A 22,336-nucleotide genomic window follows, 5' to 3' on the forward strand; every position below is an offset into this window, starting at 1 on the left:
AGCCAGGTCGAATATCAGAAGGACTATCCGATGGGTATGGAGGGTAGACCTGGACAGGCGGGGGCAGAAAGCGGACAAGGAGATCCTCCGTCTTGTGGACATGTCGCAACTCCACAGCATCATCAAATACCAGGAGGAGTTCGAACAGGGCAAAGGGAAATACACCACCATTCTGTACGATCCTGAAACTCAGAGGGTGGTCGAACTGTCCTCAATTCAGAGTGCGATCAAAGTACGAAGATGACTACAGGAAGAATAAGGGCCAGTACACAACTGTCATGTTCGATCCTGAAACCAAACGTCTCTTGGAACTGTCTGAAATCCAAAGTGCCTTCAAGTACCAGGAGGACTTTGAGAGGGGTAAGAGCATCTACTCGCAGATTCCCGACGATGTTCAGACAAAACGTGCAGAGGAGGTGTCTCACTTCCAGAGTACAATCGAGTATGGGAAGGAAGCTCGAGCACAGCTGCCACAGTACACCCCTGTTGCTGACGAAAAAGAGGTGGTCAGGATGGTGAACATGACTAAGCTTCACAGCTTGATCAATTATCACGAGAGGTATGAGAAGGAAAGAGGTGGTTACACCACGATTCTCTTTGATCCGGAGACAAGGAGAACCATGGAGCTCTCCAACGTACAGAGTCTGGTGAAGTATCAGGAACAGTTCCAGCAACAGAAGGGTAACTACACCACTGTTCTGTATGACCCTGAGACTAAACGAGTGGTAGAGTTGTCCAAAACTCAGAGCCAGTTGGAATACCAAAAGGACTACCCACTCACCATGGAAGGCAGAGAAGCTGGAACGATTGACGACCAGGACAAAGAGGTCCTTCGTCTTGTGGACATCACCAACTTGCAGAGCTTGTCAAAGTATCAGGAGGAGTTCCAGAAAGGAAAGGGCAATTATACCACAGTGCTGTACGACCCAGAGACCAAGAGGGTTGTGGAGGTTAGCTCTATCCAGAGCCTTATCAAATATGAGGAGGACTACAGGCGATCTAAGGGTCAATACACTACAATCATGTTTGACCCTGAGACCAAACGCCTTATGGAGATGTCTGAAATCCAGAGTGCCTTCAAGTATCACGAGGACTTTGAAAAAGGTAAAGGTAACATCATGCAGATCACAGACGACGTGGAAACTCGCAGAGCTACTGATGTCAGTCATCTTCAGAGCACGTTGGAGTACAGGAGAGACTATCCACTTGATTACCAACAAAGACCTGGCTATACTGCATCCACAACTGACAAGGAGCTGGTCAGGCTTGTGGAGATGTCAAAACTTCACAGCCTCTCTGAATATCGTTCCGATTACGAGAAAGGTAGAGGTGGCTACACCACCATCCTGTTCGACCCAGAAACCAAGAGACTCCTGGAGATTTCCAGGGTTCAGAGCCTGATAAACTATCAGGAACAGTTCTACCGTGATAAGGGCAACTACACAACTGTCCTGTGGGACCCACAGACCAAGACAGCTGTGGAGTCTACGAAACTGCAGAGCCAGATTCAGTACCAGAAAGACTTCCCAGTCGGCATGGAAGGCCGGGGTGGAAAGGGTGCTGACGAGGCAGACAAGGAAATTCTCCGACTTGTGGATGTGAGCAAGCTGCAGAGCTTGGCACAGTATCACGAGGAGTTCCAAAAAGGCAAGGGTAAATACACAACTGTCCTCTTTGACCCAGAGACACAGAGGGTTATTGAGTTATCAGCAGTCCAGAGTCTGGTCAAATACGAGGATGAATACAAGAGGAATGTTGGACAGTACCAAACGGTTCTCTACGACCCGGAAACGCAGAGGGTAATCGAGATGCAAAAGATGCAGAGTGTGTTCAGGTATCACGAGCAGTTTGAGCAAGAGAAAGGTCAATACACACTGGCAACAGACAGCATCGACGCCCGCCATGCGCAAGATGCCTCTAGAGTTCAGAGCACTCTTCTGTACAGAAGGGACTTCCCACAAGAGTTTGAAGGCAGAGCAGCCTACATCCCCATTCCTGATGACAAAGAGACCCTGCGCATCATTGAGCTCACCAAACTCCAGAGCTTAGTGCAGTACCAGAAGGAGTATGATAAGTCCAAGGGTGACTACACCACATGCCTGTATGATCCAGAAACACAGAGGGTACTCGAGCTGACAAGAATACAGAGCTATGTCAACTACAAGAAAACTTTTGAGAAAGAGAAGGGAAGCTACACAACCATCATCTACGATCCTGAAACAAGGAGATGTATCGAGCTGTCAAAGACAGAGTCACAGATTGGGTATAAGAAGGACTTCCCGGTAACATTCGATGGAAGGCCTCACATCTCGACATACGGCGACAAAAGAGCTGTTGAGGCTCATCGACATTTCAAACGTACAGAGTGTGATAAAGTACCAAGAGGAGTTCCTCAGAGACAGAGACAGGTACACAACGGTAATGTACGACCCAGAAACCAAGCGTGTGATCGAACTCTCCAGGATCCTGAGCCTTTCCAAGTACCAGGAAGAGCACCAGAAAGGCAGGGGGAAATACTCAACCATCCTCTTTGATCCAGAAACACCACGGGCTCTGGACCTGACCCAGGTGCAGAGCTCTGTCAGGTATCGCAAAGACTACCCACAGACCATGGAGGGTCGGGCTGGGTACTCTGCCAGCATAGACATGTCTATCCTAAGGGTCATCGAAATGTCCCAGGCTATCGGTCTCACCCGGTACCACGAGGACTATGACATCGCGAAGGCGAACTACAACGCCATCTTGTACGACCCGGAAACGCGGCACGTGATGGAAATATCCAAAATCCAACACCTCGACAAGTACAAGGAGGTGTTTACGCACCAGTTTGGGCCCCATGTAGCAGTTTTGTATGACCCTGCCTCGAAGAAGGCCATGAATTTGTCAAAGATCAAATCACCGCAGGATTACCGCCAGGAATACGCAGAAAGTTTTGATACCATCATCAAACGCGTCACAAACAAGGTCGTTCTGCGTCTTGTTGACCTGACCAGGGTAGATAACCTCGTGGCATTTGAAGAAGAGCTCATAATTGAAACCAGCAACTACAGGACCCTGCTGTTCAACTCGGAGAACAGCCGCGTGATCGAGATTTCGCGTCTGGATAGCTTCGTTAACTACGAGAAGAGGTTTAAGGAAGCTAAAGGCAGCTACACAACAGTACTTTATGACCCCGAGACTCAAAGGGCCCTGACACTGTCCAAAGTTACCACTCAGGTTCATCAAAGCCAAATGATAGAGAGTTCTTTTGGGGATAGGTTGTCCGAAAGCACACAAATGGAGGAACCCCAGTGGTCCCTAGATATTGAAAGCATGGCCAAATTCTATGAAGATGTTGCCTCTGGTAAACATCGGGAAGCTGAGGTCCCGTACTATACAGAGGGTAAAATCACTAGTAAAGGGGTGCCTAAGTACCGTGGGAAGAAAAAGGTAGGTTTTACCTTGTCGGGAGAGGAGTTGAGAGGGGCCGACTCTGCCGGAAAGGCGGAGTTGGAGGTTATCTATAAGGGTGGGGATGTTGTAGAGACTAAAGAGCAGACAGAAGAAGTGGTGCAGGCGATAGAACAGGTGGGTTTGAAGGCAGCAGGGGCGGTGAAAGATGAGAAACCAGGGGTGTCGATCACGAGTCGCCGCTCGGACACTCCCCCTGAGGCGCTCGGGGATGGGGACCAGGAGGAAGACGACACCCCCATGACACAGGACATGGTGCGCCGTCTGATCGAACTCCATGAGCAATCGATGCGGGGGATAGTGCGCACCCTCGACGAGGACCTAGCTGCTTTGAATGGGAATAACAATAACAATAATAAGGTCGTGGAGGCAACACTGAGATATAGGAAGCCAACATGGACGGTGTGCACTATGGAAGACCCTGAGGCGCTCACATACTGTCAGGTACATGGACCTCAAAACTATCCACTAACAGTACTAAACAGTTAGGGAAGTCTTACAAGAGTAGAAGAGGTCCCTTCCCTCCGTAGTAGAAGAAGCTACTTTGTAGTCGTAGGATCCGCCTAGCTAACCAAACCAAACAAAAGCTCTACAGTAGACCACTGTCTCTTCCTTCAGAAAAGCTTTCTCTCCTCTTTCCATCCTTCCAACTGCTCCCAGAACCTCAACCTCTCTTTTCCACCAATGTCTCTCTGGTGTTTTTCTTTGCTATGATGCATCTCTCATGCCTTTCTGTGTACTGTTCCCATCTTCTTACATGCCACTTGCTGGACATCTGTTGCTCTTTGTTGTTCCTTTCTATCTCTCTTCTCTCTGTGTTGTCCATGTTGAAATCTCTCTGCCTGCCTGCAATGCTTAGCTTTCAGTAGGCTCACCGTTAAAGGTATACAAGGCAAGATTGTTCACAGCTGCCCAACTAAGTTTTTCACATAAAAGTTTGTCCAGCCCTGATGACAAAAATCGAAATGGGCCAAAAGTCATGCCATGTATACCTTTAAGCAACTATTACAAGTCATGCACATGTAGTGCACCTGATCCTAAGCTTTACCTTTCAACACTACCCTTATGTGTACACTATTATCTGTAGCACCATTAACCTATGGTAGTTCCAGGCACAGTTTGCTTTTTGTTTAGTTTTACTTTATGTATAATATGCATGCTACTTTTTTTTTCAGTCAATATGACTGCTTTTCTCTTGATTTTGCATGGCTGATAATTTCCCTTTCCTCCTTGGTTTGCTGGCTGTCCCTCTGGTTTTCTTTATCTTTCTCCTCTGCCTAAATCACTTCTCAATAGATCCACTATGGCCCCTCTCGTCTGGAGCAACATGGCCAGAAATACCATGCAGCCATTGACGACCCTGAACTCAAACGCCTCCAAGAAGTTGGGAAGTTCCAGAGCCAGGTATTCAAGCCTGTCAAGGAGTGTTGTGTGGCTTGATGTCGAATGCAAGTCCAAGTTCAGGACTGAGTTTGAGGCATACAGTTGTCAAAACTGCATGTGACGTGAACTTAATCACTGTTTTAGACAAATACACGCAATTCACTCAGTGATGCTAGCCTAAATATGCCCAATACCTAGTCCAGCCCTGTGTTTGAAGACTGACATGTTACCCTCAAAATGTACATGTCAAGCAGTTAGGCTTTTGGGTAAGAATGTTCTACTTGTGACTTGCTTGCCACAATATCTTATATAAAGATTGACCAATATAATAGGAAACAATGTAAGTTTGCAAGTTGTGGGACTAAACTTGTTTGAGTTGTAGTTATGGCATTGCCATGATAATTACAAAGTTCAATCTTTGATGCCTCCGTATTTACCGCCTGAGTATGCTTGCATACACCTTGTGGGGCTGGTATGAAGTCAGATAATACAGATAATCAGCTTTTTCTGATCTTCTATCAATGACCATGCTGGTTGGGATGTTCCTAAGGTTCTCTATGGAGAGATTAAAGACAAAGACGATGCCAGCAAGGGTCGTGGCAAATACACACAGATCCAGCAGGATCCAGAGATGAAGAGACTGAAGGAGGCAAATGCCTACGCATCAGAGGTAAACACAAACAAACAAACAAACATTTTGTGTCTTATAATGGTGAAACCAAAACATACGTGTCATACATAATAGTTAAGATCAATCATTATGTATGAAGACTTAGTGTTTTGAAAGAGTACCTGAATTAAGAAATTGCAATATTTGTGCATTTTTCTTTCTTTATTGTTTGTCCTATTATTACTATCTTGCTTTGCTGTCTCTTTTTCTTCCTTCTGTCATTTTGTTTCTTTTCTTTCTTTTTGCATCATCTTTCCACACAACTCGTAGGCTCAGGTAGCAGTGAGAAGGTTCGATGAAAAGAATCGGTACACCACAGTTCTGGACGATCCAGAACTGAACCGTATGAAGAACGTTGGCAAGTTCCAGAGTGAGGTACATGAATGTAAAATCTAAAAGCCTTTTAAAGAAGGGTTGCTGCATGTAAACTTATTTCTGCATCAAGTACATCCTGGTACAGTCAGGAATGTGACTTACTTCAATCTTTTGCAGTTACCAGTAGGCATGATGATTACTGTCGAATTCGTACCTGTACAAAGTCTTGTAGAAGTTGAAGTCGCTTCATGATTGGGAAACGTTAGGCATGACTGCTAGGGGTGTATGGTGACTAAGTGATCTTAAAAGATACATAACCTGTAAGTATATGGGTGATAATGGAACATACTACAGCATGCCTGTCCCCCCATTTCATGTCAGACTCTGCATATCATCACATGAACTAGGAAAAGATGGTGGTCTTCTTAAGAAATAAACTTATAGGCTTGTATATATAAGAATGTCTTGACTTACGTAAATGGTCGATCGCGGACGTGACACAATTGCTTGAGCCTCCTGTGGGAATACAGAAGATTAGGGTGACTACTAGCATAAGGGAATGCTTAATAGATTTAATCCAGTAATCGAAATGCATTGCCTGCTGAATGGTTTCAAGAATGCCAGAGACTAAGATGCTAAGAAAGCAGGTTCTTCATAGCCTGTGAAGGAGGAGGATTGGAAACTGTTTTTAAGGCTTGCGTACAAGCATGACGTGTCCAGCAGTGTGTCAAACTGCTGCGTCAAGGATTCAGTTCCGATGTAGTCCCATGGCATTGTCAAGAGCATGTCCATCGAAAACTGCTGTGTCAAGAATTTGGTTCCGATGAAGCCCTTGTGGAATCATGAAGAGCATGTCCATGAAAACTGTCCTGAAAACCTTGTGACAGAGGAAGTTTTGGACACTGTTCTCTTGGCCTGTGGATGAGCATGACTTCTCCTGCGGCATCCTACCTCAGACTGCTGTTTGAAGATGTTAAATATGACGATGAATTCCTCATCAAAGAGCATGCCAGTCAGTCCAACCTGTTCTGAATAAAAAAAAACCTCTGGTCGCACATCTCAGCTGCAATACAAGGACAAGTGGACCAGAAAGACTGGAGCCCGCTACACCAACGTTCTGGACGATCCAGAAATGAACAGAATCAAGGGGGTGACCAAGATGCTCAGTGAGGTAAATATAGCAATGATTGGACTCGTAGATGAAGCCCCCTCCCCTACCCTCTGCCCTAAAGCCATAGAGCACACTGGTTAATATGGCCTGCTGTATGGCTATAAGATATGAGCATAGAGGCTCATTTTTGGTTTTTGTAAACAGCCCTTATACTATTATATAGATTCATAAAATGCCACTGGCTTCATAGAACATAATTATGTATATTAAGTAAAGAAAAGTACCCCATAGTTAGGCTTCAGTAAGGTTAATGGCCTCATGCAAGTTTCCCCTTGCCATAGCAACATAGCGCCACAGCCTTCCCTTCCACCCCCTTTGCAATGCTGCTTCATTCTCATATGCATTTCTTCATTGCAGCAAGTGGAATATCAACAATCTGAGCACTATAGGCCAGACCTGTTTCTTTACTTGGTTATACAATCTTTAAGATAACATTAAGATTTCTTTGATTAAGATGATCAAGCAAATCAAATAGCCAAGTAATTCAATAGGTCTGGCTGTGTGTTGATATTCTACTGGCTGTAATTCACTGTCTTCATCTTTTTACTTGATGTATATCACTTTGAACTGTGTAAAAATCAATAAGTTTGGCAGTAAAACTATTATATAACTCATTATCTAAAATGCCTTGAAACAATTACTTTGTATGGAAATACCTTCTAGGAATTTCTCGAATGAGGAAATCAGAATGAAAGTGTGTTACATTTTCCATACTTATGCCAAGTGACATCAGTTCAAAGTGATAATATCCTCCACACTATTCCCCACTTGCCATCATTCTAGGAGATCCCAGTCAGTCTGAAACCACATCTCTGTGTCATTTCGCTCCTCTTATAAGTGAAAAATCTGTTGCAAAATCAAGATGTCGAATTAGCCTGGATGCCATCTGTTTTGTACCGTGACTACTTGCACTCCTTAAAATGGATGGCTAATTGGCTACCAAGTCAGCTTTTGTTAAGGACCTTTAACCAATGACTGACTGTGACCTGCCATCATTCCATTGCATCTGATCATCTCCGCCCTCCCCTCTCCCTGGTGACGTTACTACTGTAGGTGCAGTATCGTGATGCGGAGTTAAAGGCAGGAAGATTGACTGCTGTTACAGACGATCTGGACACCGCGCGTGTCAAACGGAACACCAAAATACAGAGCGAGGTACAAGAAAAACCCAACTATCCCCTGTAATATGTATGATATACTTCCCCGCTTTATGCCTTAGCTTGTAAGGAAATGGCTTCCCTGTACATGTGTCTTGAAGTAAGGGTCCTCATGCCTTCAGAAAATCCTGTAATATGATGATATGTTCTGGTAAAACTTCTTCAGTAACCCTGAAAAGCCCTAAGCCCCTGTCACACATACATGTAGCTGACCATGGCCTCTCAACAAGCCATGGTTATAGTGTGTGATGAGATTTACTTCAATGAAAATACCCTGCTTCGTCAAAGTATTTCCTTCATCTGCATAGTCCAGGTAAGCATTGCTGGCAGCATAGCAGAAATGGATTGTTCTATGCTGAAAACTATTCACATATTGGATAATCAAACCCATACTATATTATATATTGTGATAATTTTACAACTCTGCAAAATGCCCCATTTCCATGGCAACATCACCAGCTCAAGTATCGTGATGCCGAGTTGAAGGTGGGAAAGTTACACGTGGTCACTGATGACATTGATGCCAAGAGGATCAAACGGAACACCAAAATACAGAGCGAGGTATCAACCATGCCCCCCTCCCCACCCTGTGGCTACCGGACCAGCTGTCCTCTCCCTACTTCACAATGCTGACAAAGAAAAACTTTAAATTCTAGGCTCTTTTGACCCCTTTAAGGTGCTTTTTTGACCCCTTTAAGGTGCCTTTTTACCCCTTTAGGGTGCTTTTTACTATACCCCTGAAAGATAATGGCTGCAAATCAGACAACACTTGAGCCGTAAGATTACACCCTTAAATAGAAAATATATACTATCATTAATATGTAACTGTAAGCTTGATCCTCCCCTTTGCTTACAGAGCTCCCTTTACACTCCCTGTATGTAAAGACATAATGATATAGTTTTATTACACTAAGATATGGTTGTAGTTTTGTGCATTGAGCCCTATTCGGTTGAATGGAAGTTAAGAAGCCATCAGAACTCCACTGGGATAATGCCTAGCTTTGTCAAAGATTATTTGTAACATAATCCCATGTTTTGATATGACCAGACCCTGTACAGAAAAGACTTCACCAAGGGCAAAGGTACTTTCACTGGTACAAATGGCATCATGGACTCTATGGATTATGAAAGGATCAGAAAAGCTTCTAAACTAAGCAGTGAGGTAAAGACTTGTCGTGTGGGTGTACCTGTCCTTGGTGCTGAAATGTCGGTTACCGTGAAGTTGTTTGTCTCTGTTGTCATCAGGTAGTTGTTTTTGTCTTATGTCTCTTCAGTGTCCATGTACTATTTAAAACTGTGGATTTATACAAATATACAAGGCCCTGCTTCATTTTTAAGTAAAAGAAGTGTAGTTTATGTTGATTGGATTGTGTTTATTGGCTTGCATGAAATGAAAAGAAGCTTGTACTGTGGTGGTGTTCAGATACCTTTAACGTGAGTTTGGTCTGTTCCTTATTTGTTGGTCTTAAGCAACTGTTCTAGACAGTAGATCTCTGGTCATGAAAGGATAGCTGTGGTAGGAATTTTTTTGTCTGCCACTGTGCACCAGTTTTACCTGTCACTTCTTGGTATGCCAGTTGTCTGTTGGTCCTGCTAAAGGTCTTGAAGTTCCTTGTAACTCTGTATGCTTCAAAGATGCAGGTTAGATCTCTCTACCATCAATTGTGGAAAAAGATCCTCTGTTCGGTTTTTATTAGTAGTAATCACTCTGTCTTTCATCTCAGATCATTTTGTCGGCCACATCAACTCAGGTCCTGGGAAAACATTTGCCTTTTTCTCAGTTTCTCAGTATCCCTAAGTAAGTGCCACTCCTATAATTCTTGTACTGACTTGTTACCATGGCAACCTGCCATTTTCTTCACCAGAATGAGTACAAGAAGGGCCGAAAGATGAACACGTACAACGCCGTCCTGGACACGCCAGACATGCTGAGAATCCGCAATGCCACAAAGATCTCCAGCGAGGTAGAAAAGGAGACTCGGCTGTTGTGTGGATGTGGATTGAAACTGATGTTGTGTGACATGACATTGTGATGCTGTTCAGACTGATTATTGTCAAGAGAAAATTGTATCATAGCATGGATTTGCTGTTGGTAACGTTACACCATCATATTAGCATGGTCAGATTTTTATCAATGTTCGTTTCATTTCCAGCATTTCCACATGTATTTGTCTTGTTTTAGTGCAAAATGTATTTCATGTTAATGGTAAGCATGAAGATGATCTAAACAAATACACATACTGTCTGCTTTATAATGTGAGTTCTATCCTTACTGTTGGTGAGGATCTTTTATTGCATGTTGAGTTCTTTTTGTTATTTCTTGCTTGATAAGAATGTAGCAATTGCTTATTTGCTACCACCTCAAAGAAGGCAAAACAGTGCATTTTACATTTTGAGGACATTTTGTATGTCATACATGTCACAAAGTCTCAGAGCATGATCTTAGGATCTTGTCGTGTTTGAAGTTGTTGCTAAATCCAAAGCCATTTTCACTCCCCAACAACAGCAAGCTTGCAAGGACTGCTGGGAAGAGCCAGAGTGCCCATCCATTTTGCCTGATGTTTGTTTTAACCTTGTATAACCTTGAAACACAAGAAATACCATGTCAGCCATGTTGTTCAATGTTCACCTCTGAACAAAAAAAACATTTGACATTGAGAAACAATTCTTTCTGTCAAACAAAATGGCTGATGTGGGGTTTCTATGTGTGACCTCTGGACAACAGAATCTTGTCTGACCTTTTTGCTCACCTCTGACCTCTGAACCCCTCCAGGTGAAATACCACGAGGACTTTGAGAAGCAGAAGGGGAAGGCGTACCACACGGTAATCGATGACCCCGAGCTCACGCGCGTCAAGAAGAACACGGTCATCCAGAGCAACCTGGCGTACCAGGGCGTCAAGGAGAAGCTTCAGACCATGGAGTCACGGCGACAGATGATCCCCGGGGAACACCCCATGCCTCCGCCCGGCCCCGCGCAACAGCTCGGAACACGTGAGTTCTAACAGGCAGCTCTTAGAGTACACAGGATACTTAAACCACACCAATTTAATTGTTTTGGTTCTCAGATTTTTTAAAAACATGTTCAACTGGAGAACAACAACAAAAATGCAAAACATACCTGGTCCATTCATTTATTTCTCAAACAGCACAGGTAAATACAGTAAATATACAACGCCATCCAGAGCTCGAAATACCCGGTGGCGCACTGGCGCGGCGCCACCTGATTTTGCTTGGCGCCACTTATTCCTAAACTCAGGTGGCGCAGCGCGCCACCTATAATTTGCGTGGATCGAGCCGCCAATCGCATGGATCGGGCCCCATTGTCGGCACAATCTTGTGAATTGTCGATGAATTGTCGATCTCGCCATGACGCCACAAAGAAAACGTTCTCATTGGTAGAAAATCAGACACCTCGCTGGCGTTTCACAACACAATTTTCATGTAAACAACTCCGACTGTCCTTGTTTACATGCAAAGCGCGCCGATACAAAATCCTGCCGGCCGCCCGACCGACCGCATGCGACGCTAAGTTTTCGGCGGCTCGGCGGAAAAATAATCCATCCCCAGAAGAAATTTTACGCATGAAAATAACAACTGCAACTTGTTTTCGTCGTTATATGAGTTTCTGAGGCCGTAAAATGTTAAAACGGTTGAAATTTGTCGGAAAAAACAGCTCGAAAGACAGAATGAAAATGGCCGACGCTGCTTCCAACAATGTGGTCAAAGGTGAAGATAGCATCCAAGCGTCCAAGATACATGTACTAGTATTACACGCATGTAAAAAAAATTTTTCGGCAACGACAGAAATAAAAATTCACTCGTATTTTTAAAAGGTTAATTTGTAAACATTACCGAGAAATTTTCCGAATTTATTGGTTTCTAGTGTCAGAATATAATGTTGTTTCTATGAATGTGCGGTTGGATGCTGTGGGGGCTTTTACAATTGGGAGAATCAGATATTAAGAGCATGCTTTCTTTCTTTCTTACTTTCTTTATTGAGTGTCTCTAAATTTTTTTTAGTATGAGTTTATAGACATAATCACATTTTTATTTGTTCAGCTGTGTCAATATGTGAATTTGTTTGGGAAATATGATTGGGTTAAAAAGTTTGGTATATATTAATTATGTCCGTAACACCTTAGGAATACTTGCTCCAAGTTCCAGGTAATAAGTACATGTACAATTTGTATCATGTATTTTTCACTTGTTGAACTTGTGGAAGCACCGTGGGCCCCTACGGGTTAGGGGTCATCCGGGGAACCTATGCCCAATTTTTAATCAAGGGAGCTAATACCATTTTTTATTAGATTTTGAAGATTTGTCCGGGGGGTATGTTTATTCCGGGGGGGTATGTTTATTTGGCAGATGAGAGTAACATTATCCTTGCGCAAACGAAGAACATGGCGCACGTAATACCACCCGCATAAGTGTGCCGCCATGTAGAGGCGTGGCATTCCCACGGCGGCAGCCCTGTGATGAAGTGATGTAAAGGTGGCATTCTTTATTAAAACATTGTTGTTTGAGAGCTTTTGTGTTCTTTACATTACTTTATTTTATAACATAAAACTTAAGTAGTTAACTAGAAGAAAACGTAATAGATATAAGTAGCAGATTTGAAGAAAATGATAACTTGGAAGTGTTGCCACTTGAATACTGATGGCGCCACCTGGCTTTTGACTCAGGTGGCAACATGCGCCACCTGGCTGAAAAAAGTATTTCGAGCCCTGCCATCACTTCGCAGCCATTAAGGCTGAGTTGTGGGCATTGAAACATTTAACAATAGCTAAAATCAAAAGAAACACAAGGAAAACAAAGCCTGAGGGACATGTTTATGCCTTAGTGCACTATGTTTCATATTCAAGTTTCATATTCAAGTTTCCTCCCTACCCTCTGCTTTTTAGATGTCTGCTTGCTATAGTTCTAATGTCTGAGAACCAAGAAATAAATTGGTGTGGACTGACTGTGCAAGGGACAGATGAGATTTTTGTCTTTCCTTTCAGGCAGCAATATTGCTACTAAGGTAAGTATGAGCTTGTAACCAAGGTAAGGTACTTTTCAGAGTGGCCTTCTTGTAAGAAAGGGAAAAAAGAGGTAAGTATACCTGGCAGAAGAAGAACAGGAGCATGTGATGGTGAGAGCGTTTGTGACAGTCGTAGTAACAAAGTTTACATGAGACTTTTTCATGCACTGATCATCTGCACTTCTATTAAATATATAATCAACTCATTGACTAACCCTTTTAAGAATGTGTCATATTCGTGTTTAACAATATTGTAACGTTGCTTGGAAAGAGTCCCGAACTTCCTGAACTTGACAAGTGTTTGAAAGCACTATGAAATAATTCATTCATGACCTGCCTACTGCCTCTATGTACATGTAAGATAGACTGGACGGGGCACATGCACATAATGCAGCTGCAAGGCAGTACAAATGTCTAATGTCTGTACCCCAAAGTGCACATGTCTCTGTGTTTAGTACCATGAGGTATGTACTCCTAGAGATTGAAGTATGTCAGAGTCAAGTTGACATTTGAAAGTGCCTTGTGCAATTTTGAGAGTGTTTACTAACTAAAACTTGTACTCACCGTGTGTGAGCCATGTTATGTACTAAACTGTGCGGTCACCCACCCTGTAACTGCTTGAAGCATGTGCACTGAAGTTTGTGGTCACCTGTATGTAGTGATGGACCCCCCCACCCACGGCATGGAAAGCATGAGTCTCCACGACGGGCATGATCGCATGATGCAACAACAACAACAACAGGAGGAGGACCGGCACCTGGCCAGCATGCGCAGGCAGGAGAACCCCCCTATCTCCATTCAAAGTAAGTCGTTCCACCACTGTCAATGGTTGTCAGGACTGGTCCATTGTTTCATTTTAGGGAGCAGTTAGGGAATCAGATGTGCTACCAAAATGTCTTCATACATTGTCTTTCAAACACATGATGAAGATAACAATATAAACATAGTTAATAAGATTTAAGACATCTGCTTCTCCTTTCTTGGTAAGGTAAGATGTCTCCATACTTTGAATCATCAACTTCCTTCAATGCAAACTGCTGTACAGTACATCCACTGTGTTACTTGTACAACCACTGAACATGTGCACCTTATAACTACATGTATATATTCCATATCTTGCTATAAACATTGTATTCAATTAACTATCTTCTTCCTTTTACACCGTTTGCTTGGAATGAAGTAGTTTTTCAACTGTGCTTAAAATGCTGTTTTCGCAGACTGAATGTACATTGTATGTACATTCACACAGTCACCACATCTGTGCACTAAAAGTTGGAACCATGGGGTCACCTGCACATTTACATTTACTTGTATGCACCAAAAGCCCACACTATGTACACAGTCACCACATCTGTGCACTAAAACAATGCGGTCACCCTGCAACTGTTTGTACCAAGACCAAGAGCTCACACCATGTACACACTACTACATCTGTGTACTAAACCCTTATGGTCACCCTGAACATGTACATGTACCTGCACAATTACATTGTACTTGTACGTCACAATAGGCCACACCATGTACACAGTCACCACATCTATGCACTGAATCCTTCTGGTCACCCTGGACAATTACAATGTACATGTACCTGTACGTCACAAAAGCCCACACCATGTACACTTGTCACCGCACCTGTGCACTAAAACGTTGTGGTCACCCTGCCTGTAGAAATGGAAGCCCGGATGGCTGCTGATGCTTCCTATGCCCAGTTCAAGGCCAAGGGGAAGGGCAAAGTTGGAGGACGTAAGTCAAAATGAGAAATAAAAGCAGGGAGGCCTTTAAGTTCTTTTTTTCAACGCAAATTTTTTTTTGGCAAAATTTTTTTCCTGCCAACAATTACATGCAGACAAAATGCAACAGAAATCCATCCATCCTAAACAATTTTTCTGCCAGTAAGTGCATTACTGGTACAAAATCTGTATCTTTTTCCCATCACTGAAACTGTCTTCTGCCTTTCTATACTCTCTGTTCACATATATAATTCTATTCTATCTTGAAAAACTGTTTTCCAAAACTGTACCTGTATACCCACAAGTCACTTCTATTTCCATACCTTGTCTTGGAGGCCTTCCTATTCATTATGAAAACCTTAGTGTACAGTTAGCAGTGTCATAATGTCTTGTATCCACTTGTGTTTCTTAATAGTATATCATTCCACAATGTTGCATGTGAGTCATTTATACGGTCATTATATGGGGTTTATAAAAGTAGCCCTTTTGTACTGAAAAGTCTGGGAGCAGCATACATGGATAGCTACTGATACTAACAGCACATAGAAAATGCATCCTCTATAAGATAGTGTGTATGATTTATGCATTTCTATGCATTGTATTAATCATAGTTACATGACTGTGAACATCAAAGAGGAAAAAAGGACTTGCATGGGAAAACTTTGTGAATTCACACTGATTGTATTGTAAATGTATGTACACATGCTGGGTGCATTTTTCAACATGCATGGTGGGATACAAGATACAACACAAGTTCAACATACAGCTTGCTGCATCATGGTTTGATATGAGAATGTCGTTATTTGGATAAAGCCATATGATGAGAGTGATGTCAGTTTCCATTGGTTGAAACATACAGGTAGCATGCCTTTTTCAATGGGTCAATAGACAACAGAACTGTGAGTTTGTCTAGCTCTTGGTGCATTCTTGCATTTGGCCATGTGTTAACTAAGGTAGCAGAAGTAATTACAATGCTATGGAGTGTTATGTGTTGGAGATGAAGCCTGCCCTTGGTGCTGAAAACATGGTTATCCTACAGCAACTCTTCCAATGACTGCTTGAACAGGAATTATAGTCCAGAAGACTCCAGATAATATTATTTACTGGAGTGTCTTGTTATATTTCAGTCCATACCATGGTATGGATGAAATATATTGTGTTCTCTGATGTTTCTTCTCCTTCTCCTTCTCCTCCTCCTGCCAAACAGTCAAAGGGATTCAACTCCGCCATCATTCAGCCAAATGACTTGAAATTTGGCATGGAGGTAGAGTGGGCCAATACCCCCAGGCGTTTTTTTCATTTTTTTGATACATGCCTTTGAAAAATTTTTATGGAGGTTTTTTTGGGCATTTTTCGCCAAAAAATGGATTTTTGGATCCTGAGCCCTGGTGTTACAACCAAATGATCTGAAATTCGGTATAAGGGTACCTTGAACATGTGTCTACAGAACAACAGTCACATATTTGGCATACACCACTTCCAAATGACTCATTTGGGGGACTTTAATGGCTATTTACACCAAAAAAAGGGCCAAAAGTGCTATACCCGTTCCATGTTCTATCTAAAGAATGGCACGTTCTATCTGCCGTTGGCCATGGAACAGGTGTTCCATTGCGGGTTACCTGAGGTCACATTGCACCTAAGTGGTGCATAATGACCCACACATTCAATTTTATGTGCCTAAGACCTTCAAAATGTATCAAATCTCATCATTGTTAGTATTTGCATACCTGTAAGAAGATTAGTAAAGCTTTCGAGATTCAATGTGCTTGTTCTTGCATCTTTGTTCTCAATTACATGGCTACTATATAATTCATTTATTTGAGAATCTTTGCCAGTTTTACACTGGGGTAAGTTTGGAATAGTCCACTTTTGCGTGGGAGGGAGATGGACTGAAATATGCTGTATTTGCTCCCAAGCAAATGTCGGCCTCTCTAGTTCTTAATCATATTTTAACATGATTATTAGGTCTATGTATCTACAACTGGGGATCAATACATGTTGGATCTTTGTTAACGTTCTTAAAGTGACAAAGGAGTTCAATAATTAAGAAGCCTGCTGGGTTTGAACTATGTAGTTTGTTAAAGAAATACCTCATACATGTACTTATAGGATGATAAAACTCCGCTTTTTGCACTGTTTTCAAATTTAGTCTTCTTCTTAGAAAGTCTTACAGGTGGTTGTTGTCGGTTTTCATTCGTCAAAATACATTAAGAAAAATACAATGTACGAACTCAGCAACATGCAAAAGAAATTCAATCTCTCATATTGGACAGTGTCTTAAATTAAATTCAGTCTCTTATATTGTACTATCAATGACAACCCTCAACAACCACCTTTTACTGTTAGATCATCTCTTAGACGTTTTCTTTCCTCCTTGTGATTTTGTTTTCCTGTTTTCTTTGTGTTCCTCTCCTGTGACTAACCAGGGTACATGCCTATCAGGCTGGGTGACCCAGGCTCCATCTTTGATTACGAACCCTATGAGGGCAAGGAGGAGGCAGGCAGGGCTATCTATGGTACCTCCCTTTTCTCTTTCTTCTTTTCTTCTTTCTGTCATTTCTGGCTTTTCTTTGTTGTTTATGTTATTCTTAAACTTCTCTACATGTTTGTTGATAGCAATTACTTTTCAGGAAGGTACAAATAGTTTTATGCTGAGGTTAAATGTTATTGAATTGAAAAATGCAAATAAGGAATGGCTAAGCTGGTTGCACTTTCCCAGGCTGACCCTACCCTATCCCCAGCAGTATGGTTCAAAATGGTCAAGGGGTTCTACTCTACAACATATATGTAGACTTACGAACACTTTAGATTTAAGACACGAACATTCCAATACAGGATTCATACTATGGTAACTGTATAAAGTAGAATAACACAGGGTACTTTTAATGTGATGCAAGTCATTTCACAACACCCCAAAATAAACTGGTAATGTTATATCAAGATAATTTACATCTAGCTTGTACGTACTAGGATTAAATTCGAAGGTGTCTTAGACATAAGCTTGAGATATTGTACTAGATTGTCATCAAACATTGACCACCATCATCATCATAGCATTGACCACGGAGTTTCTTTTTCTTTCTCCTATCAATTACAGAAAAAGACCAAAAGAAAAAGACCTTTGGTATACCTTAAGCTTCCTGTTTACATATTAGTAAGATAGCATGTGTAGTTTTGGGTGTGGAGCCTGACAGTCTATCATGTTAGCTACATCATACGAATGGATTGACGTACTAGTATTAAGAAGTGTTCACTTTATAGACTGTGCATTACCAAATGCTAGAACATAAATGGTAGGACTCTGGATGTGTTAGAAGTACAACATCATAGGAAAAGAGGCCATGCTTTCTTCTCTCCCTCTTTGAATGTAGTTTCTCCAAGAGACTATGTTTCTTGAGTACGTGTGCACAAGCACCACCCTTCCTCACTGCATGTCCAAGCTTGCATTGTAAGCGTTATGGAGCAAGTTAAATCCCTCATTTTGTTAATTCCACCATTGATTGCTATATGATTTATGCATGCAGCTCGCTGCTTAATTCAGCTTCTTGCAACTCTGCCTAGACAGTTAAACCTCTCATGTCAATGTGAAACACAACTGGTCACAATTTCAAGCACCATTTGACACGTGAGGTTTAACTCTACTAACAGTAGTACTTCTCTGTACAGCTAACTTCCTTCTGTAGCTGTAGTAGTTCTCCACTCATGCTCCTTCTGCCCCTGCTCCTCCAAGTTACCACTGCCACATGGAAGCCAGCCAAGCCCATTCGCACCATTGAAGACTTTGTGGTGGAAGAAGAGGGTACATATCATCTTTTCATCTTCTTCGAGCTTGTTTTATCTATCTTTTGCTTCTTTAAATCTGTCCATTCATAATTGTACGCCTGCCATTTCTTCTTTTGTCCATTTAGAGCTTAAATGTATCACTCTATCTTCTTTGCAAACCTTTGTGTTTAAATCTAATAATCGTTATAGAATTTGCTGTTCACATTGTAACTATACCTACAGTCATTTTTGTACACCGTATATGTTATTCTTTTGCGTACCATTAATAATGTTCAAAGTCCTTTGTTGCTTTTCCACCTTTGAATGCATGTTTGTTTTTGTATATATTTCTTCTCATTTGCTGATTGATACTCTAATCTATAAACTTGGTAATATTTATTTTCCCTTTTAATAATTTACTTTAATAACTTAAAGTGCTTCTCCTTATCTCCCAAAACCAGTCAGCGCCGCTAAAGTTGAGGGTAATGTTCTCTGTGCTATTTCTTCTGGACAGTTTCTGTTTCCCTCGCTTCTGTCTTTCCTATCGTATTCACAATCTCTTCTTTGTAAATCTCTTAACCTCTTCTTCATATCAAAAAGCATTTTAGTTCAGTCCCCTCCACCCTCATTGCATAACATGCTGCATTTTATCAACACTATCAACAACTTGAAGATATCTTTTAGTTCTAAAAACGTTTATCTTTATTGCAACTGAAGATGCAAAATGTTGTCTTGTCTAATGCATAACAGATATAGTCTTGCAGGATAACAGTGTTTATCTGCATTACTGATTTGTTCATGCTACGAATTCTAATATGCAACATTATCACGAGATGATGCCATGATGAGAATGCCTCATTTGCAAAGCGGACAGTGAAAAGATTAGTCCCAAATACAATGTAGTTTGTTGCAAAATATGATACAGAAGCTAGCAATCCTTTATAACAAAAAATGCCAATTGGCAAACATTTCCATTCATCTCAGTTCCTCTATCTGCTAGTATGTATTGTGCTTTACACTCATCTCTGTTGTATCTTTGTATCTGCTCAGCTAATTCATTTCTGCCTAACATTAACATTTACTGATTCACTCTTGTGTTTTTCTATTTAACAATGCTAACTATCAGCAGCATACATCAGCCACATTTGACGGGGACATCATCAGTCACAATTCAGTCTTAAATATGTAGTTTGCCTACAAGTTAACTGTTTCTGTAGCTAACATCTGTCCTACTGCTGTTTCTGTTCTTTAGAAGCCATGGAGGCCAGGGACAAAATCACTGGTACTGTCTGTCATTCTCTGTCATCCTTTCCTCTTTTCTGTCTCTCTAGCTCTGTTCATTCTTCATATTTTCACATGTATCTACCCAGTGGTGAACTTTTGATTGATTTACATCAGCTAAAAGTAGATTTAGATTTACAGCTGTTTGGAAAAACATGAAATCGATTCATCCTTAAACTTTGAGCAGCTAACAAACACAGTAAATCCATGCACCAAAGTCAGTAAAGATAAAGTTGAAAAGCATAAAGGCAAAATGTCAACCATGTATCAGGAATCACCTCTGAGTTTTTGCTGTGGAATATTTTTTCCTCATCTACTCTGTCTTTGTTCTTTCCTTATTCTTTTGAAAGTTTGCCATTCTGGTCTTGTCCACATTTTTCTTGTCCTCTGTCTTACTGTCAATTATCGTTATGATAACAGCATAAACATTGTACATCATATTTCATGTTAGCTTATACTACCTATGTGACACTGTATGAATTGTAAGCACTAATATTTCCAGGCTCTGCCTTTTCTTAACTACCAACACATACTGTCCACTTGCTTACCCTTCATTTTCTGGCCTTCAGAGATGGATATGGAGTATGAGCGCAGGAAAGGCGAGGGTCTGTCCTACGAGTACGACCCACAGAAATATTCCCACCACTACTGGTCCAAGACCACAAGTAAATAAAGCAAACAATCCGTAATTGCATCCGTGCACAGAGAAATAGCCAATAAAAGGGGCATGTGATGGGTGTTGTGTTACAAACAGTGGTTTTAAATTGAGAAGTCAGGTGTTGTTTGCACCTGTCTAGTCCTAATTGATTTAACAAACCTGTATCATGTCTTGAAAGCTGATAAAAAGAGATCTTGTATGATACAAAACAGGTTGGTTGGAAATCTAAGTTTCTGTACCAGAAGAGCGTGTTAGGTATAAACTGTTACTGGCTTTCCACTAGTCTCCAGTACTGCATCTCATAGTATCTTGTACAAGAAGAATGCCTTACTCAGGTTGCCTGGTTTGCTTCTCTACATGGATGGTGTATTTTATAAGTCTTAAGTAGCATCACTGTCTTGTCCTGCACCGTTTTCAAGTCATAAGCATACTAATTTGTTACGTTATATCTTCAACATTTCTGTTTTACATAATCTAATGCACCACTGCATCTTGCTTGCTGGAAGCATCCCTTGTTTTCTTTCATCACTTTATCTTTTCTTCATTCTCACATTCTTTTCTTCCCACCCTCCCCACCAAGGTGAACTGGGTGGAGTCGGTAAGTCTTTCTGTTCCATTTTCATGTTAAAATTATAAAATATAATCACAACTTTTGCTGCTTCTTTGTTGCTTCATCCTTTTCATTTCCTCTTCTTCTTTCTTCATTGTTACACAAAGAAAAGAAACATTTCCAACTGTCCAGAAACAGTTCAGGTCCTTTCATTTCTTCTGAACATGTTCCCACTGCTTCGTCACCTCTTTAGTTACCACCTCCGGCATGAAGTACCGCAAGATCGAGGACTTCCTCAACCTCAACGCTGACTGTATGTGTTCTTACCTTCCGAGCTACTCTCTCCCTGCTATGTTTTGAGAACGACAAAGACATTGTGGTCATGTTCTCTAAGTTTTAACTCATGCCATGGCAATCCTGCATACAGCAATTTCTTTTTCTGATGCATACATATTTTTTTCGTTTGTTGATCATTCATCCTATGTTATAAGTCACACTTTGCCATACTGTAACTTACTTCAATGCCTGTCTGCCTGTCTATGTTTATATCAGTTCGCCTTTCATTTGTTTCTTTGAAAACTGTATGTTTGCCCATTTCTTTCCATCTGTTGCATTTCTTCTCCTTCACCGTCTGCTTCTTTCCTTCCCTCCTTCCTCCCCACACATGCCATTTGACAGTAATCTACAGTACAGAGAATGAGTCGACCAGAGAGAGTGGTTCAGAGACGTCAGGAATGTGGGATTACGATCCCGACAAATACTGGAGAGCCAGGGGTAAACTTCACCTTCATTCCTTCCATAAATTCTTAATGAACATCCTTTCACAATATCTTTTCTGTTTGTAAAAGCTGAAATGCGAGCAATGTCAACTTTTATAATTCTGCCAGGCAATCTACATGTATACATGTATTATCACCACATACATGTAGCTGTAAACCTATGGTTTGCATGGTGTCTGTCTCTGTGTATGACGTTCATCTTATTTCTTCCTTTCTTTCATTTCTGCTCTCATTTCTGGTTTCTGCTTTCTTCATCGCCACTTTTCTCCTTTTCTCCATCTGTTCATCCCGTCGCGTCTCTATCATCCTGATCCCTCATTCACACATCACAGGATACAGAATCTCTGCAGAACAACGTAAGTCTGTGTTCTGTCTGGGTACATGTGGTGGGGCTGGGCACTGTAG

At 41.6% G+C, this 22,336-nt stretch overlaps 2 protein-coding genes across 2 annotated transcripts in view; both read left to right on the top strand.

The window, feature by feature from the left end:
• LOC109474200 (nebulin-like) overlaps positions 1-22,336 on the top strand; it is a 176,816-nt gene that overhangs the window by 152,385 nt on the left and 2,095 nt on the right. Inside the window, 20 exon segments of the mRNA XM_019774455.1 lie at positions 4,747-4,854; positions 5,384-5,503; positions 5,774-5,878; positions 6,882-6,989; positions 8,043-8,144; positions 9,195-9,308; positions 10,012-10,110; positions 10,920-11,139; positions 13,828-13,971; positions 14,837-14,911; positions 17,328-17,417; positions 17,999-18,025; positions 18,632-18,700; positions 19,125-19,145; positions 19,916-19,945; positions 20,514-20,609; positions 21,183-21,200; positions 21,406-21,465; positions 21,831-21,926; positions 22,264-22,287. Of these exon segments, the coding sequence (XP_019630014.1) occupies positions 4,747-4,854; positions 5,384-5,503; positions 5,774-5,878; positions 6,882-6,989; positions 8,043-8,144; positions 9,195-9,308; positions 10,012-10,110; positions 10,920-11,139; positions 13,828-13,971; positions 14,837-14,911; positions 17,328-17,417; positions 17,999-18,025; positions 18,632-18,700; positions 19,125-19,145; positions 19,916-19,945; positions 20,514-20,609; positions 21,183-21,200; positions 21,406-21,465; positions 21,831-21,926; positions 22,264-22,287 (1,726 nt within the window).
• On the top strand, positions 16-2,645 carry LOC109474163 (nebulin-like). The gene has a single exon (XM_019774411.1). The coding sequence runs from the start codon at positions 279-281 to the stop codon at positions 2,532-2,534; it is 2,256 nt and encodes a 751-aa protein (XP_019629970.1). The 5' UTR covers positions 16-278; the 3' UTR covers positions 2,535-2,645.

This window comes from Branchiostoma belcheri, unplaced genomic scaffold, assembly GCF_001625305.1.
Source record: "Branchiostoma belcheri isolate BF01 breed outbred unplaced genomic scaffold, Haploidv18h27 scaffold30, whole genome shotgun sequence".
Lineage (NCBI taxonomy): Eukaryota > Metazoa > Chordata > Leptocardii > Amphioxiformes > Branchiostomatidae > Branchiostoma > Branchiostoma belcheri.